The sequence below is a fragment of the Equus quagga genome, unplaced genomic scaffold, assembly GCF_021613505.1.
Source record: "Equus quagga isolate Etosha38 unplaced genomic scaffold, UCLA_HA_Equagga_1.0 HiC_scaffold_7998_RagTag, whole genome shotgun sequence".
In the NCBI taxonomy this organism is placed as follows: domain Eukaryota; kingdom Metazoa; phylum Chordata; class Mammalia; order Perissodactyla; family Equidae; genus Equus; species Equus quagga.
Window position 1 is genome coordinate 6,525 of NW_025794674.1, and position 22,745 is coordinate 29,269.

Consider the following 22,745-nt stretch of genomic DNA (forward strand, 5'->3'; position numbering starts at 1 on the left):
CGGCGGTTGCATCAGATTCTGGCAAGCTGTCGCCGCATCCGAGGGTCCGCGATTCCTAGGATGGCAGGTTGTTCCGGGGAGCACAGTGAGTGCGCGCGGCGGTCGGGCGGGGGGCGACCCCGGGCCTGAGGTCCCCGGACTGGAGGGGCGACCCCGGGTCTGAGGTCCCCGGACTGGAGGGATGACCCCGGGTCTGTGGTCGCCGAACTGGAGGGATGACCCCGGGCCTGAGGTCCCCAGACTGGAGAAGTGACCCCGGGTCTGAGTGTGCCGGGCTGGAGGGGTGACCCCGGGTCTGAGGGCGGCGCGTCCCCGGGCTGGGCGAGGTGTCTGGCGTGACCCCTGGGCTGGGCCAGCGCTCCTCGCCCTCCGTCCCCCGCGGGACCCAGCCCTGGCCCTAGCGCTCTCACTGGGTTGTGCCGAGGTCCTCTCGCGCCCCATCCCGCGGAGGTGGCCCTGCATGTCCCCCGACTGATCCCTGAATTTTGGGGCCAGGCAAAGTTGGAGCGTTGTTTTGGTTTCCGCCCAGCCCGGGCAGCATCTCGGGGGTGGGCAGAGGGCGCCTAGGCTGCCACTTAGGAAATTGGGGCCGAGGAAGTGAGGCACGCCCCCACACACACACATGAAAGGACTTGGGGTTTTACTGTGCAGCTGCAAACAGTGGCCATAGGCGTTTGCCTGGTCACGGCGTTATTGCCCCACTTTATTGCTGCCCAGGAGGTTCTGTGAGCAGCTCTGGCTCTGCCCATCCTGTTGCTCATGTCACCAGCCGGTAGGCAAGTGCATCCCCAGGCTGCCATCCCAGGAGCACTGGGTCTTGTTCCGCCATCCCTCATGCAAGATTGCGCGGGAGAGACCAGAGATTGTCACTCACATTCCTAAGTCTGGAGCCAACTTTCCTCAGGAAGAATTAGCAGTGTATACAGTTTTTATTTCGGCTGGAGAAAATCAGGTGCAGGTTTTTCTGAGACACCGCCAGCTCCACCCGCGGTTGAGGCTGTCCAAGGCTTCCTTGGCGCGCTGGGGTTCTAGGTGGGCAGCTGTCACCTCCTGGGTAATCTGGTGACGTGGGAGGCACCCAGATGCCAGGGCTGCTGTCCCCTACTAGTACCCACCTTCCAGGCACTCTGCATTCCGCCTGACAGGTGTGCCTGGATTCCGGTGTCATCAACACCCGCCACATAGCCCGGCCGCCCTCACCGTTCATCCAGACCCCTAAGAAAGAGCCGCGTGGTTCGCGTCCCCCACGCGGAGCGATCCGGCTGGACTAGGGTCCCCACGCTGCCCCTTCCTCCCAGCACGGCAGGCAAGTCGTCCTGCCTCTGAGGACGTGTGCGTGGTAAAGGCGTCAGCAGATGTACGTCTGGGCTTAGACGTGTGCCTGGCATGCGGTAGGCGCCTGTGTCCACCTGGGAAACCACAGGATGTTTCTTTGTTGTTTTATGAGCGAAAGTGTGTTTTGGGTTCGTCTGTGAAGACAAATGACATTGTTGTGTTTTTTTTTTTTTTAAATTGCTTCCGCACTTGAGGTTTTCAGAGCCTTGATAAGATTGGCCTGGTTTTGGAGATGGACGCGTAGGTTGGGGTCAACCCTCCCGGCTGTCGGACAGCTGACAGTGTTTCCTAGTCTTAAACCTTAGGGCAGCATCTCCTACCCCGTGCTCGGCTCCAGGACGTAGCCCGCCTGCTGTTTCCTTGACTGCTGCCCCCCCCCCCCCCCCACACACACACCCTGTCCCGAGGCTCCCCCTCAAGGACGAGAACGTAGACCATCCTCTGAGGACACAGGAAATAAAATGAAGTGGTAGAGGCTTCATTGATACGGCTCCCAGCGTTCTACGTGTTCTTGGTTTCCAGTTTCTGGATGCGTTTTATTCCCAAGGTTGGATTCATCAAATGTGACCGTCTTCCCAGACTTTTCACGAGGCCCTCCTCTAGAATATTCTTCCCATTTCAGATCATCTTCCCTAAGTGGACTGAGAGCATCTGTTTGGTCCCCTGTGATGGCACTGAGTTTGCAGCTTCTTTGTAGCTTGAAGGTGCGCAGGCACGGTGCCTATTCCAGGGCCTGGTTGTCTTGGAAGACGCGTCTCACCTCTGAGGACCCCCGGGGTGGACGGAGCTCGTGTCCCAGGCCTTGCCCTGCAGACTCGGGGCACTCTCTGTGGCCGCCTGTGAGGTCAGACTGGAGGTTTAATTTTTTAAAGATTTTATTTTTGTTCCTTTTTCTCCCCAAAGCCCCCCGGTACATAATTGTATATTCTTGGTTGTGGGTCCTTCTAGTTGTGGCTTGTGGGACGCTGCCTCAGCGTGGTTTTATGAGCAGTGCCATGTCCGCGCCCAGGATTCGAACCAACGAAACACTGGGCTGCCTGCAGCGGAGCGCGTGAACTTAACCACTCGGCCACGGGGCCAGCCCCTGGAGGTTTAATTTTTTATACATTTAGTTCCAATGATGTTCATCATAATACTGCAGCTAGCATTTTTCTCAGCACGAGTCTGTGCCAGGCCCTGCTCTAAAGACATCTGTTATCGCCTGTAATCCTGAGAGCGACCCTGTGTGGTGGATAGGCCCTCATGTTCCTGTCCAGGTGAGATTCCTGAGGCTCAGAGAAGTGGGTTGTCCAGGGTCACACAGCTAGCCAGAGGCGCGGCCAGGCCTCCTCCGGTCAGTGTGATGGCAGCGGGATCTTCAGCACCGTGCCCTGCTCCCTTTGATGATTCTGTTGAGAATTACAGGACCCCAGTGCCCAAGGGAGTCAAGGCAGAGCAGAGGCTAGAGCTGATAGGCTTTGCTGTTTCCCGTTCTTACCAGGTGGGAGGAAGGAGGACTGCAGGTTGCTGAGAGCGGAGCCCCAGAGCAGGTTTAAATGCTGGTGGGAGGGCGGGGGCGCCGTGCGGGGCTTGCCGTTTCACGTCAGGAGTGCGGTTCATGTGATGTGAACACGTTTCTTGAGTTTGTGTGGTTTCAGGAAACGTCTTGTAAAGACTTGGGCTTTCTAAACGGTGGTCATCACAGTCGCAGATGCCTGCCCTGCTCGGGAGCGCTCCTCTAACCTTGGCATCGCAGGCCGAGAGCCAGACCACAGGCTGGCCCAAAGCCGTGCCCACTTCACGGCTGGCCTCTGTGTGTGTTTCCTCCGTGGCCTTCATGCAGCTGCTGCAGTGAGCCCAGCGACTGTTGCCCGGGGCAAGCCCGTCCTCCCACTGCGCCCTGGGCACCGCCCCTCCGGCCTGAGGACAGCCTTCCTTTTTGAAGGTCTGAGCTGCTCCAGACGGCGCATTTTACATGTGTGTGTAGTCCCCAGGTAAACTCCTCCAGGGCGAATCTGATAATAAGAACACTAATGCAGGAGTGATTATGATAATAATAGTAATGGCAAACCCATTGGGCGCTGGCTGAGTGCCAGGAGGCATTTTAAACATTTGACAAGTGTAATTTTGCTTAATGCTCAACAGCTTTACGAGGCGTATGTTGTCTGAGCCTGTTTCCCCACAGGAGGCGTCGGCCGGGGGGCCTGGCGCTGGTCCTCCAGGGCCACCTCCCCAGCAGCCCGCCCACCAGCAGTTCCCTCAACTAGTGTCTTAGCTCTTTCAAGCCGTCTGCTGGTTAGAACATTTTACGTTTTTTTCTCATCCTAGAAATAACATAAGGTAGAAGGTGGGCAGGGAAGAAAACAGAGGGAAATAATCGCCTGGATCCCCGCTCGACACAGACAGCCAGTGTGAGGGTGTGGGGAGTTCCCTGCCGTCTGCTTTGCTCCCTGGAAGACGTTTTTTGGGGAGACAATCTCTCCGTCTGCCTGCTATTTGGGGCTTCGGGGGGTTAGGATCTTGAAATTGCCGTGCCACTGTTCTCAGAGTGGTGCTGTCATCTCTTGCTTTGTTTCCCCTCCCTCCCTCCGTGTCTGGTCCTGGCACACATAGTTGCACGAGGAAGATGCTAGGAGATAGGGAAGAGGGTTGGGAGCGGGCAGCGTTGGGGGAACAGCTTCCGAAGGACGGCCACCCCGTCCTGGGATGTGGCCCACCTCCCGGCTCTGTCCACACCTCTGGCAGGTCCTCAGACTTCTCTTCAGTGAACTGAATTTTCTTCATCCTAACAGAGGGGCATGGCCAGCAGCCACCTAGCAGACGGCTGAGCTGTTGGAGGAATGTCGCCGGGTAAAACAGAAGTTCCCTGGAAGGAAGGTGCTGTGCAGAAGGCTTCGGAGAAGTCTGACATTTGTTTCGTTAGGTTTTCCCGGGTGCTGGCTTAGTGGTGCCCAGAACTGCCCTGTCGGTGCCACCTTCCTGTCCCTGGGTTTCCTCTTCAGCAGGAAGAGAGCGTGTCTAGTCAGAGTCTCGACCTTGGTGACTGTGAGGCAGGGGTCATGAGGACAGGCCCCCTCCGTAGAAGAGTGGGAGACACAGATCTGCCTGGAACTTCCTTCTCTGTGTCAGGCAGACGCAGACACGGGGCCTGTGAGGATGGGGGCTGCTCCCGACAGCCCTCGGGCTGGGTCCTTAGAGCCTCCTGCTCAGGAGAGGGCAGGAGAGCTGGGGCGGCAGCTACTCAAGGGCCCTCGTGGGCCCTGGGACCCTGCTGGCACCTGCAGCAGGGAGGCGTCCGCCTCTGTGTCCCTTTGCTTCCTTGGACAGTTCCAAGGCCCCAAGTGCAAAGTGGCTTGTTCTCCTTGCAGGGCTGGCGCGAAGCAGAAGCAGCACCCCCTGGAGGTGTGCACCTTGGGGCAGCATGGCTCCCGCTGAGCAAGCCATTGGGCCTCAGAAGCTGCTCTATACTTGCCGGCCAAGGCCCCAGAATGACAGCTGCAGCCCAGCCCACCACAGGCCGTACTGCACTTTGAGATGCACTCTACTGCTCGCTCATTCATTTATTCTGCAGATTTATCGAGTGTCTAGAATGTTCCAGGCTCAGTTCTAGATGCCGAGTATGTCTGCTGAGCAAATAAAGCAGCGCAGAATGACCAGAAACAGGGAAGACAGTAAAGGACAGACAGAAGGAGTGGAAGTTAGAAATAAGTGCTCTGGAGAAGGAAAGCAGGAAGGGGTGGGACTCCGGGGGCGGGTGGTCATTTGGAACAGTGTCCGGGAAGGCCTCCTGGAGAAGGGGACACTGAGCAGAGCCTGAGGAAGGGAGGGAGCCCGGCCCCGTCTGCGGGAGCGTTCCTGGCAGGGAAGGTGGGACAAGAGACCCTGCAAAGGGAGCAGAGCAGGCTCCTGTGGAGTGAGCAGGGACCCGTGTGGCTAGAGTGGGGTGCGTGAGGTGGGGACGGGAGCTGATGTGAGACAGGTCTGGAGGCCCACGTGGGGCTGTCCTGAGGCCGGGGTAAGGCCTGGGCTTGTTGAGTGAGGTGGGGGGTCAAGAGGGAGCGGTGTGAGCTTGCACTCAGCAGGGCCGCTGTGTTGTGCAAAGCCAGGATGCCTGTGGAGTGGCCTGCAGCGAGGGATTCGGGTGAGAGAGGGGCTGGGCCCTTGCCGTGGCAGCCACGGGGATCCGGTTGAAAGTGGAGGCCCTGAACTGTCCCGTGGGTTGGCTGTGGGGGTTCCTGAGGATAATTTGTGCAGGGGCGTGACTCCAGTTGAGATGGAAGGATGTGCGAAGCAGTGGCCCCTCATGGCCACATGGAACGGGCGACTGTCCTGTTCGCATCAGATGAGATGGGCCTCTGTGCTGGAACCTTCCTGGGGTGCAGTCGGGAGGAGCAGGCGGTGTTTCTGGAAAGCCTTGTCTGAAGCTCAGCATCCATTTGAGAGCTCAGGGAAGATTTTTCCCGTTGTTGCTGACACCTTTCCTATAGGTGAAGAGGTCAGGATTCGGGACATGCCTGGGAAGCCAGTGTCCCTGGAGACAGGGCCCAGGGGAGTCACCGCACCCCTCCCCTGGGGCACCCTGAGACCGTTGGGGTGGTTCACGTTGCAGCAGCTTGGAAAATGCTGCAGGCTTCCATCCTTCTGTTGGTGGGTTCCTGCTCATCCTTGCTGACCCCAGCGAGTCCGGGAGGTCGTGTGGGCAGGACCCGAGTGGGGCTTCCCTGTAGTGGAAGCAGGTGCAGAAAGGCGTCTATGTTCGCAGCTGCTCCCCCCACATGCTCTGCCGTCTGTTTTCAGGAGTTGTGTGGGCTTGTTTGGGGTGATTTTCCTGTTCCTGTGCTGGGCAGGTAAACGGAGATAGGGAGGAAGGCGGTCAGAGGTGGGCGCGTGGCTGTGTAGGTCCGGGTCTCCTCCCCATCCAGAGCCGTCCCTGCCATGGGTCCTACATGATGACCTAGTGACCTCGTGGTGTCAGGCAGCTCGCTCTGAAGGGCTCGGGCGTCGGGGTGTCTGCCCTGTGCCCAGGAAGAAGGCTGTGCCTGTTGAAGCGAGAGGGGACGGGCCTGTCCTTTCCCCCTCTGAGCTGACTCCTGGGCCGAAGGGGCGTCTGTGTGGAGGGGAACAAGCGCTGGTCCTTTTTCCACAGTCCCCTCAGAAAATAAAACTAAAATCAGTGTGGGGTGATTCTTGGATGCGGCTCAGGCTCGTGGGCTCAGGGACCAGCCTCCTTCCCACAGACGAGGGCCTGGTGCGACCCAACTTGCCTCTGCCTCCCTGCTTTTGTGGGGGGCTGCGTCTGTGCCCCCCTGGCCAAAGATGCACCCACCCGGCCATTTGTTAAAGCAGTGACAGCAGGTTTTACTCAGTGACCGAAGGCAGGAAGAGCTGAGCTGGGCCGGATTTGTGCAGAGGCTGTGGCGAGGGCCCCGGGGCGCAGTAATGGGGGAAGGAGGGAGAGGGCAGGGGAGGGGCGAGCGGGACCCAGTACAGTCAGGGAGATGAAAGTCACAAAGGGTGGTGAGGTCAGGGCCTTGGGCCAGCCGTGTCCACTAGCTGGTGATTATTGGAGTTAGGAGTCTGTCCTCCCACAGATGGGAGAGGGGCCCACCCTTCCTGAAGATCCCCTCTGAGAGGGATGGGCTTTGGGTCGCTGAGGGAGATGCTCGTGGGTTCTGGGACACGTGGAGTCACAGTTGTCAGCCTTTTCAGTCATCGCTCTGAGAGGGAAGGCCAGGCATGTGGTCAGCTGCTGGCTCGAGCTCTCTCAGGCAGGCGTGTCAGGTGGCTGCCGTCCTCCTAGGACACAGCCTTCGGCTGCTAGAAGCCTTGCTAGAGCAGGGGTCTGGACCGCGTCCTTAGGGCCGAGACTTCTGCAGCCTCGCCCACCCTTGTTGTCCCTCCCGAGGCCCGGACGAGAGGTGTGCCACTGCAGAAAAGGGGCTGTGTGCGTGTTTGTTTATTTTGAGTTTTTCTTTAATTGAGGTGAAATTACTGTTTTAAAGTGGACGATGATTGAGTGGCGTTTAGTGCATTCGCAATGTGGTGCAACCACACCCCTATCCGGTTCCAGAACATTTTCATCTCCCCACACTGAAAACCCCATTTCCCCGTGCCCAGCCCCAGGCAGCCGCTTGTCTGCGTTCTGTCTCGGTGGACGTTTCAGGGTTGACACCCAGGCGCCCCATCTTTGTGGACTCTCGCCCGAGGCCTCTGTCCCCTGACTGACATCGTGTGCCTCTGTCTTTGCAGCTCCCGACTACAGGTCCATCCTGAGCATTAGTGACGAGGCAGCCAGAGTGCAGGCCCTGAACGAGCACCTCAGCACGCGTAGCTATGTGCAGGGGCACTCGCTGTCCCAGGCAGACGTGGACGTGTTCAGTCAGCTCGCGGCCCCTCCCGCTGATGCTCGGCTCTTCCATGTGGCTCGCTGGTTCAGGCACATAGAAGCGATCCTGGGCGGCCCCTGCAGCAGAGGCGAGCCCTGTGGGCTCCAAGCAAGTGAGTAGCAGAGCGGCCTCCCCAGCCATTAGGAACTCTCCCGTCGGCGGCCCCCTCCCATGTCAGGGCCTTTCTCCATTGCCCCATGGATGCTCGGTGCTGGTTGGCAGCAGTGCCCTGGAGGAGCCCACAGGCTGGCTCCTGTCACCAGGTGCAAGCAAGTGGACTGGTGGGCCGACCAGCGCTCCCTGCTAGAGGTTAGGATAAAACACGCCGAGAAGTTGACTCTGCAGGACCAGGACCCCCGCAGTTGCTGTAGTGGAGCTGTGGGGGGCGCATGCCGCCTGGGGGTCCAGCAGGGCTGGGCCGCGGGCTCCGGCCTTGGCGTTTCCTCCAGCTCCTGCCTGGCTCGATGTGACATGGCTCTGTTTGTGTATTCTGTCCGTCATGTTGCCGTGGTTTGTCCCTCAGATGTGGAAGTGTTAAGTCCTAAAGCAGGATTGATTGACATGGAACTTCTGAACGTCAGCCGTGAGCCATTTCTCGGCTTGGAGGTGGAATCAGTTGCGTGGCTGTGGTTCCATCCTGTGACTGCTGGGGTGTCCATACTAGCGCGGCCCCCGTCATTTTGGGGGAGCTTCTGGAGAGTCTCAGGGCTCAGTTCACATGTGGGCTCTCTTTCTCCTCTGATGTGTCATACAGGGGTCCTTCGTCCCGTAACGGCCTCGATGCCTTTGAGCACCCCCCACCTTCACAGCAGGGTGGGCCACATGCTCTCTCTGGTGGTCCCTGCTGGGCTAGGTGCCCCCCTGGGGGCTTTCCAGACTTCTGCAAGTGCGGCATTTGGAACATTCCACAATGCCTGTACTGCTGGTCGGGTCCACTGATCCCCCTGCGTGAGCAGCTGTTCGTGGCGTGTCTTTTCTCCGAGAGTAGGGGTGTATTTGGTTTTCTTGATAATCCTGCAGTAAACAGGATTGCAGCTAGGGTGAGAGCATTGGTCTGTGGGTCCGGTGCAGTGACTGAGGTGACTTCTTGGTGTCAGGCATGTTGTCTCCGGAGGGCTCAGGTATCAGGTTGACCCTCAGGCCCCAGCTCCCATGGCACAGCCTTCGGGGGCCGAGATCAGGGAGAATCTGGGGCTCCCCACCTCACCAGAGGCCTGTCTGGTCTTCCATGCAGGGACCTTGTTGAAAGATTGATGTAGACACATGTCCTCTTAAGCATCATGAGATAAGAAAGAGTCTGCCACTTGAGGCAAGGCGTGGCCTGGCTAATGAGGGAGGTGGCTCTAGGCTGACTCAGAGGCGGGTGGAGGAGGCACCCTGAATGGTATGCATAGGATTGTCCTGCCTCCTATCATTTCCAAGTCACTTTGTCACTGAGGCCATGCAGGAGTCCACCAGGGACCTATGTGCCCAGGGGATGGCATGTGTTAGGTCGGCTGGCCTGCAAGACAGGGCTGGGGTCCAGCCCTGCTGCCTGTCAGCCTGTGGCCTCCAGCAGGTCCCAGAGCCCTCGGAGTCCGACATCCTCATCTACTGCCTGGAATGGCAGGAGCTGAGCATCCGCCTCCCCACATTGCTGCCAGGACCGGAGCAGCTGCCCATCTCAGACATCTCTGAAGGCCTGTCCTGGGCGGGAGCACCACCTCTTCCAGCCCCTCTCTCCGCAGCACCCCATCCGCCTTCCCTCCGAGTCCCTGTTCCTGCTGGAGATTCCGTCCCTGCTGGGCATCCCGTCAACACCAGGTGTCATAGCTGGTCCCCGTTCCCTCTGCTGACCCCCAGTCTATGTCCCTGTGCCACCTTCGTGCCCTACATGTCCTCTCCTCTTGGCCATGGGCCCCAGCAGCCCAAGGGACCCTCTGAGACATGGGAAGTCAGACCATAGCTCTGCCTAAGCCCCTTCCCTGCCTCTTTCTTCCTTCTGCTACCCCATCTCCGTCTCATCGCCTCCTCTCTGCGGCGCCAGCATGGCAGGTCCGCTCCACTCAAGGCCCCATCTTTGCTGTGTCCGTGTCTGGAGCGCCCCTCATCCAGAGCAGGGCTCCCCGCCGACGGCCTTCCTCCCAGGGCCCCTCTGCCACCCGCCACATCCATCCCCCCAGGATGTGTGCTCTTCCCTGAGAATACCCGGCAGGCACGGGGCCGTCGGATGCTGAGGCCATGTGTGTGGGAATATAAGCGTTCGTGCTTCTCTCTCCTTTGTGGCCGACAGCCCTATGTCCCTGTGAAGTGCTTCTCTGCTCTCCGTGGCAGGGGACCGTTAATTATGTAAGGGAACGCTAGTGAAAATGTCTTCGTATTAAATCAAAAGTCCCTGTCCAGTATTTCCCAGTTTTTCCCTTAAGCAAATAGACTTTGTATGTGCCAAACTTCCCTGAACCTGTCACCAGCCGTGTGGCAGTAGCAGCCCTTTGGGGAGCTAGAAAGCCTGAGTGTGACCCAGTGTCCAGGACAGTGTCCCACTGGCCAGGGTCTGGGCCAGCTGTGTCCTGTCACCAGCCGTCTCAAGTCTTCTCCAATGGGCCTTCGGTCCTCTGATCCCGGAGCCCTTCGTGCTGAGCAGGACGGTCGCTGATGGTCGTCTGGTTCACCTCAGTGTGTGGGGCGACTCTGGCCAGCATCCCCAGTCATCCCGGGTGGAGTTCCAGGGTCTGAGCGAGGGAGGGGATTGATGGAGTCCTGAAGTGGCAGATTGACCGTCACCTCACCGTGGACTGAGAGTTCCCTTCGAGGGCGTTGGCTGCATTTAGGGTGACCCTTAGTCAGCATCTGGTGTTTGCGTGAGGATTCGGACTTTTCCCAGTGGGAGAACCTGTGAGTTTGCTGGCACTTAGCTCGAGTAAGAGCTCCTGTTGAGCGCTGTCTATCTGTCTCCCTCCCTCCCCTCTCCTCTCCTTGTTGGCAGGCTGTTGCAGGCACACACACAGGGCACACGCACGCACGCACACACAGCAGCTGCCTTCCTCCTCTCCCCTTCGCCTGTCCGTTACGCACATCCTATGTCTGGCGGACGAGACCTTGGGTGAATGGCGGAGCCCAGGACTGACTACTCTGTGACTCCGGTGGGAAGCAGCGTGTAGTGATCTGTTGGCTGCATTTGTCATCGATTCAAGGAGGCCTGTGCAGGGTCTCACCTGTCGTCAAACCGTCCGGCATGAGGGAGAAGCCCTCTGCAGAGAGGGGCGGAGAGGGGAGTGGGCACACAGAGGGCAGCTCAGTGCGCCAGGGACACAGGCCTTGCCGAGGCCTCCACCTCGTGGGCCCGTCCTGGGGCAGGCCTGGGGCAGCAGCCGTGCCTGCAGGTGTGCACGGTGGAGTGCGCCACAAGCCAGCTCTGGTGCGAGGACTAAAGGGAACAGCTGGGTTCGGGGCACAGGAGCAGAGCCTTGGGAGTGGTTGGAATGTCACCAGACACCCATGAGGTGCAAATAATCACCTTTGCAGTTAGCACAGACTGACCCACAAGCGCCTCCTCGTGTCCCATGAGCTGTGTCGGACGCTGTGCACACGGAGCGAGCAGGCGGGCCCATGTTTGAAGCCCAGAGGGATGTGATGGGCGTGGACACGTCGTGGAGGCGTTCTCCCGCCGTGCTGGGGTTGGGGGTTGTCGTGGGATCCCTGCCACGCAGAATGGGAGCACAGCAAAACAGGGAAGCAGTTGCGCTTGTCTGGGTGATGCTGACAGAGATTCATGTTAATGGTGTTTCACATTTTGCTGAAAACAAGATTTCTGTTGTAAAAGCAAACACGCAGTGTGACTTGCATTTCCTGTGACCTGGCCACTCTCTCTGCCCTCGCAGGTAAAGGCCGGCGGGTGCAGCCTCAGTGGTCTCCTCCTGCCGGGTCCGAGCCATGCAGGCTCCGCCTTTACAACAGCCTCACCCGGAACAAGGTGAGGAGGGATCCCATGGGGGCGGGGCAGACACGGCTCTGTCGGGGCCCAAGGTGCCCTTTCAAAACACACAGCTGTTGTCTGTGCCTCACGGTGGCCTGCCCTGGAGTGCCCGCAATCCAGGTGTGGGATCCTTCAGCTCCTCACGTGGACTCTCTGTGTGGCCTGACGAGGAGCTGTCCTCTGAAACTTGACACACTCATGTCACACCTCGCTGGGAAACCTGCCCATTGGTTTCTGGGCATGGAGCACCCAGAGTAGGCTTTTGAGCCCTGCCCAAGTGTAAATGCTCAGGGTCATTCAGAGCCGAGCCAAGTATTGGCATGCTCTCGGAGAGGACACGTGGCAGCAGCAGACATCACAGTACAAGCCAAGCAGAAGTAGCAACACAGTGGACCTGTCCAGTGTTGCTGGGAGCTGAGCAGATTTCGAGAAGACTTTGAGTGGGGTTTGCTTGGTTGGTTCTGCTCAGCGTGGCCCGTGGCTCCAGAGATTCTGAAAAGGGCTCTGGCCGTGTGCTGATTGCGTGTCCATCAGCAAGCAGACTTAGCAGACGGGAGACAGGGTGTCCTTCATGGGCCGGGTTGATGCCGGCGGGCCCTGAATTGGTCCGACAGTGTCGGAGTGCAGAGCAGTTGCAAAGAGCGCTTGGATCCAGCGGTCCTTGCCTCTACGCCAGGCTCCTCCAGGAGCGCGGACGCTGGGCAGCTGCTCGAGACCTGTGTCTTCATCTGTGAAAGGAAGAGGGCAGCGCCCACCTGCTCTGACTGTTTCTAGGAGCAGGTGTAGGTCAGTCTAAGTGCTCGGCGCAGGGCAGGCCCGGCCTAGGCGCTCCCTCAGTGCGGCTGCTGCTGCTGCTAACAAGGCAACTTTCCAACAAAGTGTCCCATACGTTTCCTCCACCTCCAGCCCCCCTGAGGGGTGGGAGCCAGGGAGGAAGAGGGCCTCCTCATCCTTGGGAACCTGGCCTCGAGAGTCTGATTGCCCCCTGTGCTGAGACTTTGTGACTTCTTTTAGTAAAACAAAACGGCCCTTGCTAAATTGTCTATGAACCGACAGACCTCGGTTTTCCTCGCGGCTGGTTCGGGTGTTCCTGCGCGACGCCTCACCCTTCTTGTAACTGTCGTTCTTCTGCTTCTCACTAAGGACGTGTTTATACCTCAAAGTGGGAAGAAGGTGACGTGGTACTGCTGTGGGCCGACCGTCTACGACGCCTCTCACATGGGGCACGCCAGGTAGGGCCCGCTGCTGGGGCTGCACACGTGCGGGGCCTCGGGGAGCAGCTCAGCTCCTGAGGCCTGATGGGAAAATCCACCCTGGACTTCTTTCTCTTGATTTGAAGATAGACATTTTCATTTCATAAGAATCCATATTCTCTGTAGAAAACTTAGAGAATACTGACAGCCAATAAGGACAGCACCCCGCAGCCCCACTGTTGATCTCTTGGACTGTACCCACACGCTTTTTTCCGTGTGCCTTAAAGTTTTCCTCACCCTGAAGCTCGGGGGGGATGTTTCCCAGACACTCAGACCTGGGGCCTAGTGGATGCTGACCCCGTGCTGGTCTCGGGGTACCGTGTGTAAGGGCAGCTGGCTGTGGGGGAAATGCCACGGCCTCCTTTCCCTTGTTCATGTCTTCATTGCGATGCCGAGATGATGCGCCGAGTGTGCGGTTTGCAAATGCCTGTCTTTTCGTTGCTGCAGGTCCTATATCTCTTTCGACATCCTGAGACGAGTGCTGAGGGATTACTTCAAATTCGACGTCTTCTACTGCATGAACATCACAGACATTGACGATAAGGTAAGGGGAGCTTGCAAGATGAAATTTCAGAAACAATGGATGTTACGAAGGCAGAAAAGACTTTTGGATGTGTCGATAAAAGAAGGTGGGCTTGAACGAGCTCAGGTCTTGAGTGGTAAACATTATTTGAACCCCTTCAATGAGCTGGTATCTCAGTTTATGCAAATGGTGTTCTGTTGGATTTAGATGTTTAGATGCTTTTTGAAACCTGCATGTTCAGGGCCCAGGTTGGCTAAATGTTAATGCTCCGTGGTGCTTCACGGAAGGAAGCACATGGTTTTGTGTGTGGCACTGCGTGGGAAGCTGGGGCCGGCCTGTGTCCTCCACGTCGGAAAGGTGACTGTGGAGCAGTCTCTGCACCAGGAGGTGTGGCCTTCGAGCACCGCTGGGCAGTCGGGTGATGGAGGGCGATGATGTTCCCCCAGGGCGTGCACGGCCGGGGCCCACAGCTGCCCCTCGCTCAGAGTCCACCTGCTGCACAGAGATTGAAGCAGGCTCTGCGCACAAGCCACGTGTTGCCTTTTCTCTTTCCAGATCATCAAGAGGGCCCGGCAGAACTACTTGTTTGAGCAGTACCGGGAGAAGAGGCCCCGGGCAGCGCAGCTCCTGGAGGATGTTCACGCCGCCCTGAAGGTGGGCCCGTCACTGCCTGCTCCCTGATTCCTGGTCTCGGCCCTCGGCCCTCGGCCATTCCTCATCACTGTGCCTAGAGTAGTGGCTGCCCTCAGCAGGCCTCATAAAGTATACGGCACCCAAGCCAGTTCCATCAGGGCTCACTGAAGTCTTGACTGATGTGGGCCCTTGGGCCAAGTCGCCAGGAGAGAAACGCATGGCCGGGGGAGTGGATTAGGGGACTGTTCCTGCCGCTCATGGGAAAATGTCAGGACTCGTCACCGTGCCGCTAAGCTACACTTACCTGTCAAAGGCTCCTAACATTGCTATCGAATCTTCCACCTGAGGTCACAACCAAGTCAGATCCTTTTGACTGAGATGCAGAAGCCGTGCCAGCTTCTTAAATTGGTAATACTGGAAATTTTCAGAGTTATTTGAAGAAATTAATTCTTTCTAATTTAATATTTTAATTTGGAATAAACAGTATTACGAATTATAATATTGCATAGTCAAATAAAGCAAGTCATTTTATTCTCCTCAGTAATTACAGTAATAATTACTGGTGTGCTTATACCGCTTTATCTCTGAAAGAATAGGAATAAAATTAGAGCTTAGCAATCTTTTCTGCCAACGAGGTGAGGGCCCAGTAGGCTGTGGGCGCCTTTGTGACAGAGGTGGCCGGTGGCACCTCTCGAGGTCCGTAGATGACACCTCGTGTCGTCCCTAGCGTAGTCTTAGGAGTGCTGCTCTCACAGCCACTGTCCGTCAGAGAGAGGGAGGGTCAGAGAGAGGGAGGTCGGGCGCCCTGCCCGGGGTGGTGTGAGGAGGCAGCAGCAGGGGGCTGCCTGGGCCGGGCGGCAGGGTCTCTGCTACCGTCCTGCCGCTTGGGGAGAGCTAGGAGGACACTCTCAAGGACACACTTCCTAATGGCCGCAGGCAGTGGGAAGCCCTGGTCTCTGCTGCGCTGAGTAGCCTTTGAGGGCAGGGTCTGCTGGGCAGTGTCTGACAGCCTTGCCTTCTCCTCATGCTTGTAGCCGTTTTCGGTAAAACTCAGTGAGACCACGGATCCCGACAAAAAGCAGATGCTTGAACGCATTCAGCACGCGGTGAAGCTAGCCGCAGAACCGCTGGAGGAAGCTGTGCGGCGTGACCTCGCTGGAGAGGAGGAGCTCAGCAGCCACGTGGAGGTGAGGTTTGGAGTGAGTCGGGCCAGCCCTGTGCATGGAAGGGGCTCCCTGCACGCAGATGTGGGGCTGTGTTAGCACCCAGCACCCTGGGCCGGGCCACTCTGCTGTCCCACATCCTCCTGCCCCTGCTCCCACTCCTTCCCACCACGTCCCCCAGATAAATAGGAGGCGCACTTGGCATGCCTGGGGGAGCAGCCTTCTCTCGAAATTATTCCAGGATTGTCGGTGGGCTCCCTGCTGATGGTTCTCAGTGCAGCTCCTGGAGAAGGAGGAGTGAGAGATTGAAGTGGAAATGAGGTGTGGGGCCTGGGGCCCCTGCTGAACTCAGGGCCTTCCCCTGGGCCACTCTTCTCCCTCTGTGAAAGGCCTTCCTTCAGACAGATTTGGGACACTTCATACGAAGGGGCCCGTACCCTCTCGGGGCCTCTCCCTGCCTGAGTGCCACACAGGACTGCCCCGCAGTCTGGCCTCCCCGCGTTGCCCTCCCCTGCTGGTGGGAAGGTGGCCATGGCCCTTCTCCTTCCCGCCGGCGCCCCCTGCTGGTCACCGTCCTCAGAACTCCATGGAGACAAGAAACCTGCAGAAACCATGCGGTGAAGGGGCTGTAAGTCACAATCTGCATGAGGAAACGCGCACATGGGGACCCGCTGGCTTCAGTGTTGCTCCTCTGTGGCCGCACACAACGGATCGCTAGGCCGTGCTTGTTCTGAGCTTGTGAAAAGCACACAGGCCTTCGTGGTCTTGGGGACGAGCCCTCTTGGATGTGCTTCTGAGGTGGGCCTGTCCTTACTCAGTGGACACCTCATCCCTTCCTCTGGGACAGCAGAACCGGTTCCTTGTCACCAACAATGCTGCTGTGAATTTTTTCCCGATTGTCCCACTAATATCCTTTTTTAAAAAATTGTGGTCAAATATGTGTAATGTAAGATTTACCGTCTTAACCATGTTTAAGTGCCCAGTTCATTGGCAGGAAGCACAGCCTCATTGCTGTGCAACCGTCACCTCCGTCCATCTCCAGACATTTGTTCACCTTCCCAAACTGAAGCCCTGTCCCCACTGAACACCAGCTCCCCATTGCCCCTCCCCCAGCCCCCGGCACCCATCATCCCACTTTTTGACTCTGTGAATATGACTCCTCTAGGGACCTCATATAAGTGGAATCCTACAGTATTTGTCCTTTTGTGACTAGCTTATTTCACTCAGCAGGATGTCCTCGAGCTTCATCCATCTTGTAGCATGCGCCAGAATTTCCTTTTTTGAGACTGAATAATATTCCATGGTGTATATATACGGTATTTTGTGAATCCATTCATCCATCGATGGACACCTGGCTTGTCTCCACCTTCTGGCTGTTGTGACTAATGCTGCTGTGAACATGGGTTTGCAGATTTCTGTTTGAGTCCCTGCTTTCACTTCTTTCGGGGATAGATCCAGCAGAGGGATTGCCGGCTCACATGGTAATTCTTTTTTAATGTTCTGAGGACCCACTGTACTGTTCCCCACAGCAGCCTGAGGATTCTGGTTTCTCCACGTCCTCGCCAACACCTGTTACTTTGTTTCACTGATGGTAGCCATCGGGATGGGTGGGAGGCGGTACCTCACTGTGATTTTGCTTTGCCCTTCCCTAAGCACCAGTGCTGTTCAGCGTCTTTTTGTGAGCTGGGAGTTGTATTCTGTTTGTCTGTGGGTGCACGTTTACAAGAGTTTCTTTGGGCTGTCCACCTGAGGGTGAAATTGCTGAGGTGTAGGGGCTGTGTAACCGTTGGGGGTCCCCAACACCTCTCGCACATTCCGTGATTCTCCGGAAGGATTCATAGGACTCAGCAGAGATGGAAGAGATGGAAGAGACGGAAGTTTGATCGCAGGGGCGCAGAGGGGGAGGAAGGCCGGGGGGAGTCCGGAGGATCCCATGGCCGGCTTCTGAAGCCGCCTTCCTCCCTCCCCTGAGGGGCCCGAGCACACTCTCCCCACCAGGACCACTGCAGCTGCTCGGGCGAAGTGTTCCTGCTCGGGGAGCCCCTCAGAGCCTCAGCACCCAGGGTGTTACTGGGCTCTGTCGTGTAATTGCCCCCGCCTGGCTTGAGCCCCAATTTCCGACTCAGAAGGAGAGCACGTGCCCATTGCTCGTGCCCATTGTCCTTGACTTTATATGTGGGATGCCTACCACAGCATGGTGTGCCACGCGGTGCCATGTCCACACCTGGCATCTGAACCAGTGAACCCCAGGCCGCCAAAGCGAAAAGTGCACACTTAACCGATGTGCCACCAGGCCGACCCCTGTCCATTATTTCTTGTCTGTCACCACATAAGTGCTCCCCTCCCCCCCCCGCCCACCCCGCTTCCTCTGGTAACCACTGAACTGTTTTCTTTGTCCATGTGCTTGTTCAAATTCCACACGTGAGTGAAGTCATCTGGTGTTTGTCTTTCTCAGTCTGGCTTATTTCGCTCAGCATAATTCCCTCCAGGTCTGTCCAAGTTGTTGCAAATGGGAAGGTTTTTTTCTTTTTCATGGCTGAGTAGTATTCATTGTATGTCCACCACATCTTCTGTATCCACTCATCGGTCGATGGGCGCTTGGGTTGCTTCCGTGTCTTGGCTACTGGGAATAGTTCTGGAATGAACACAGGGGTGCATGTGTTACTTTGGATTGTTGATTTCACGATGTTTGGGTAGACACCCAGTAGTGGGATAGCTGGGTCGTATGGTAGCTCTATGTTTAGTGTTTTGAGGAATCTCCGTACTATTTTCCACAGTGGCTGCACCAGTTTGCACTCCCACCAGCGGTGTATGAGGGTTCCCTTCTCTCCACACCCTCTCCAACATTTGTTATTGTTAGTCTTAGTGATTATAGCCATTTTAACAGGCATAAGGTGGCATCTTAGTGTGGTTTTGATTTGCATTTCCCTGATGATTAGTCATGTTGAACATCTTTTCATGTGTTTGTGTTTTTGGCCGCTTTTGCAATCAGGTTGGTTGGTGGGTATTGTTGGGTCTTAAGAGTTCTTTGTGTATTTTAGATAACAGTCCTTTATCAGCTGTGTTTTTTGCAAACGTTTTCTCCCAATCTGTGGTTTGTCTTTTCATTCTCTTAACAGTGACTTTCCCAGAGCAAAAATTTTTAACTTTAGTGATGTCCAGCTTATCAATTTTTCCTTCCATAGATTGTGCCTTTGGTGTGTGTATCTGTGAAATCATTGCCAAACCCAAGGTCATCTAGATTTTCTCCTATGTTATCTTCTAGGAGTTTTGCATTTTACATTTATATCTGTTGTCCATTTTGAGTCACTTTTTGTGAAGCGTGTAAGATTTGTGTCTAGATTCATCTTTTTGCATATGAACATCCACTTGTTTCAGCACCATTTGTTGAAAAGACTATTTTTTTCTCCATTGTATTGCCTTTGCTCCTTTGTCGAGATCAGTGGACTGTATTTATGTGGGTCTCTTTCTGAGCTCCGCATTCTGTTCCATTGATCTATTTGTCCGTTCTTTTCCTAATGCCATGCTGTCCTGATCACTGTAGCTTTATAATGAGTCTGAGGTCGGGTAGTGTCAGTCCCCCATCTGTGTTCTTCTTCACTGTTTGCTGACTGTTCTGGGTCGTTTGCCTCTCCAAATAAACTTTAGGATCAGTTTGTTGATATCGACAAAATCACTTGCTGGAATTTTGATTGGGATTGCACTGAATCTATAGATCAAGTTGGGAAGAACGCAAACGTGGAATGTCTTTCCAGTGGCTTAGTTCTTCTTTGATTCCTTTTCGTCAGAGTTTTGTTGTTTTCCTCATATAGATCTTGTACATATTGTTTTAGATTTATACCTAAGTATTTCATTTTGGGGTTGCTAATGTAAATGATATTGTGTTTTTAATTTCAAATTCCGCTTGTTATTTGGTGACAGATAGTTGTATGTCATGCTTCCCAATCAGTATACCTTTTATTTTCTTTTCTCGCTTTCCAGTATGATGTTGAAATGGAGTAGTGAGAGGGGACATTCGTGCATTGTACTTGGTCTTGGTGGGAAAGCTTCTAGTTTCTCACTGTGAAGTGTGGTGGTAGCTGTAGGTTTTCTGTAGATTTTCTTTATCAAGTTGAGGAAGTTCCCCTCCATTCCTAGTTTTCTGAGAGTTTTTATCATGAATGGGTGTTGGACTTTGTCAAATACTTTTTCTGCATCTATTAATATGATCACGGCATTTTTCTTTTTTAGTCTGTTGATATGAAGATTTATAATAATTGATTTTATAGTGCGGAGCCAACCTTGCGTACTTTTGATAAATCCCACTTGATCATGGTATATAATTTTTTTTATACTGTTGTGCATTCAATTTGCTAATATTTTGTTAAGGATTTTTGCATTGTGTTCATGAGAGATATGGTCTATAGTTTCCTTTGCTTGTAATGTCTTTGTGTGGTTTTGGTATTAGGATAATGTTTTCCTCCTCATGGAATGAATTAGGAAGTATTCTGTCTTCCCCTGTCTTCTGAAAGAGACGGATATGATTTCTTAAATGTTTGGTAGAATTCACCAGTGAACCCGTTGGGCCTGGTGCTTTCTATTTTGGAAGGTTATTCATTATTTATTCAATCCCTTTAATAGATACGGGCTTATTAGATCATCTGTATTACCTTGTGTGAGTTTTGGCAGCTTATGTGTTTCAAAGAAGTGGTCCATTAATCTAGGTTATCACATTTTGGGGCAGAGAGTTGTTTGCAGTATTCCTTTATTATCCTTTTAATTTCCGTGGGATCTGTAGAGATAGCCCCTCTTTCATTTCTCATCTAGTATTTGTGTCCTCTTTTTTCAATTTTATTGATCTTTTTGAAGAAACAGCTTTTGGTTTTGTTGATTTTCTCTATTGATTTGTGTTTTGTACTTTCATTTTTATTGTTGTTTTCCATCTGCTGACTTTGGAGTTATTTGTTCTTTTTCTAGTTTCCTAAGGTAGAAACTTACATAATTGATTTTAAATCTTCTTTTCTGTAGTGTATGCATTCAGTGCTATAAATTTCCGCTAAGCACTGCTTTTGCTGCATCCCACAGTTTTTTGGGGGGTAGGGGGGAAGATCTGCCCTGAGCTAACATCTGCCACCAATCCTCCTCTTTTTGCTGAGGAAGACTGGCCCTGAGCTAACATCCGTGCCCATCTTCCTTTACTTTATATGTGGGAAGCCTGCCACAGCGTGGCTTGACAAGCAGTGCATAGGTCCACACCCGGGATGTGAACCTGTGAACCTCGGGCCACTGAAGCAGAGCGTGTGAACTTACCCGCTGCACCACCAGTCTGGCCCCTGCATCCCACAATTTTGATAAGTTGTGTTTTCATTTTGATTTATTCAAAATATTTTTAAATTTTTCTTGAGATGTCTTTTTTGACCCATGTGTTATTTAGAAGTGTGTTGTTTAATCTCCACGTATTTTGGGATTTTCCAGTTATCTTTCTGTTATTGATTTCTAGTTTAATTCCACTGTGATCTGATGGCAGACACTGTATGATTTCTGTTCTTTTAAATTTGTTCAGCTGTGTTTTATAGCCTACCTTGTGGTCTGTCTTGGTGAATATTCCATGTGAGTTTGAGAAGAATGTGTATTCTTCCTGTCGTTGGATGAAGTAGTATATAGATATCAATTATAGTCAGTTGGTTGATGGTGTTTTTGAGTTCAACTATGTCCTTACTGATTTTCTGCCTGCTGGTTCTGTCCATTTCTGATAGAGGGGTGTGGAAGTCTCCAACTGTGACAGTGGACTCATCTATTTCTCCCGTATATCAGTTTTTACCTCATGTAGTATCATCTTTAAAAAAAGAACGGATAAACAATGCACGTGTGTCTTCCCGCTGAAGAACAAGTTCCACTGGGCAGGGGCCTGTCGACCCGCTCAGTGCAGCAACCCCTGGGCCCAGCACAGGACTCGGCAGGAGACAGTGGCCAAGCACCCTCTGCTTCATTCATCCATTCACTGCTGTTGGTGACGGTCTGCTCGTGTGTGTGCGTCAGAGACCCCACGAACACCCTATCCTCTCCCAGCCGTGGATGACCACACTGTGTGCACTCCTGCCCTGCCCCGTGGCGGCCCAACTGCATGGCTCGTCCTCCCCAAGCCCCTGCTGACTCTCTGACCACGGCAGTCGGAGCTCCTGAGCATGCCGAGCCTCTGAACCTGCCATTTACGAGCCTGGTATCTGTCTCCGTCTGGGCCCTCGTGTGAGCAGTGCGGCTCCTGGGAAATGCTGCGTCTTCACGGGCCAGGGCTGCGCACAGCGCCTTTGAAGTCAAGGCCTGGATTGATACACGTCGACTGCACGGCATGTGATCCGAGAAACTTTGTAACGTGTGTGGATGTTCCGTTTCTTTTCCTTTAGGTCTTGTTGGACGAAGCAAAGGATTTGCTTTCTGACTGGCTGGATTCCACACACGGCAGTGAGGTGACTGACAATTCCATTTTCTCCAAACTGCCCAAGTTCTGGGAAGAGGAATTCCACAAAGACATGGAAGCCCTGAACGTGAGTGCCGCCGATTTTCTTGTCCTTGCTCTCGGGCCGCGGCCCCTTCTTACCCAAAGGTCTTGTGTGACCCAGACCGTCTTCGTTTTGCAAGGGGCACAAGGGGCTTCTTGGCTTACGTTTGGAACTGCTGGTTTCCTGGAGAAGGGAAGAACCCAGGACCTTCTCTTGTGATCGCAGGTTCTCCCTCCAGACGTCTTAACACGGGTTAGTGAGTACGTGCCAGAGATCGTGAACTTTGTCCAGAAGATCGTGGACAACGGTTACGGGTGAGCTCAAGGCCCTCCTCGGGGCTGCACGACATCCTGCGGAGGGTTTTCCAAGGTGAACAGCTGTCCGTCTCTGAGTCAGGATCTGGCAGCAGGAAAGCTTGTGCTTGTGGTGCTGCTCGGGGTGCTAGTGCCCCGGGGCTGCTGTCACAGAGTGCCACACACCGGGCGGCTTAGACAGCGCAGAGGTGTTTGCTCACGGCTCCACAGGCCGGAACTCCGAGCTGCAGGTGTCGGCAGGGCTGGTTCCTCCGAGGGCCCTGAGGGCAGGGTCTGTGCAGACCCTTCTCCTTGGCTCACAGCCGGCTGCACCTCCCTGCCTCTGCAGCGTTTGTCACTGTGCACACGTGTCTCCTTTCGTGTCCTGATCTCTTCTTAGATGGACACCAGTCATACTGGATGAGGGCCCACCCTGGCGGCCTCGTTTTCGCTTGATTACCTCTGTAAAGACGCTCTTTCCGAATACATTCACGTTCTGAGGTACTGGGGGTTAGGACGGCAGCATATGAATCCTGGGGACACAGGTGAAGCCGTAACCTCGCCGTAGCAGCAGCCTGTTCGCACTCACCCCCACGGCAGGCCTCCTTGCTCTCTGCCGCTTAGCTCTCAGCTTCCCGGTTGCTTTGTAGGAGGACTCCCTAGTTTCCCTTGGTATCGGCTGCCATTCCTACAGGTATTGAGCTGTGCAGAAAGCACCTCTTGGGGCGGGGCAGGCAGGAAGAGCA

General features: G+C 54.8%; 1 protein-coding gene across 4 annotated transcripts in view; it reads left to right on the forward strand.

Moving 5' to 3' along the window:
* LOC124232576 (cysteine--tRNA ligase, cytoplasmic-like) overlaps window positions 1-22,745 on the forward strand; it is a 26,038-nt gene continuing 3,293 nt past the window's right edge. For 2 of the 4 annotated variants that reach the window (XM_046649528.1, XM_046649527.1), the window contains exons 1-9: window positions 1-85; window positions 7,564-7,812; window positions 11,561-11,652; window positions 12,799-12,887; window positions 13,356-13,452; window positions 13,987-14,085; window positions 15,099-15,251; window positions 21,611-21,751; window positions 21,932-22,020. In XM_046649528.1, the coding sequence (XP_046505484.1) occupies window positions 61-85; window positions 7,564-7,812; window positions 11,561-11,652; window positions 12,799-12,887; window positions 13,356-13,452; window positions 13,987-14,085; window positions 15,099-15,251; window positions 21,611-21,751; window positions 21,932-22,020 (1,034 nt within the window). In that variant the 5' untranslated portion in view covers window positions 1-60. The remainder of the gene's footprint in view (window positions 86-7,563; window positions 7,813-11,560; window positions 11,653-12,798; window positions 12,888-13,355; window positions 13,453-13,986; window positions 14,086-15,098; window positions 15,252-21,610; window positions 21,752-21,931; window positions 22,021-22,745) is intronic. The other 2 variants (XM_046649529.1, XM_046649530.1) reach the window with 2 other exon arrangements.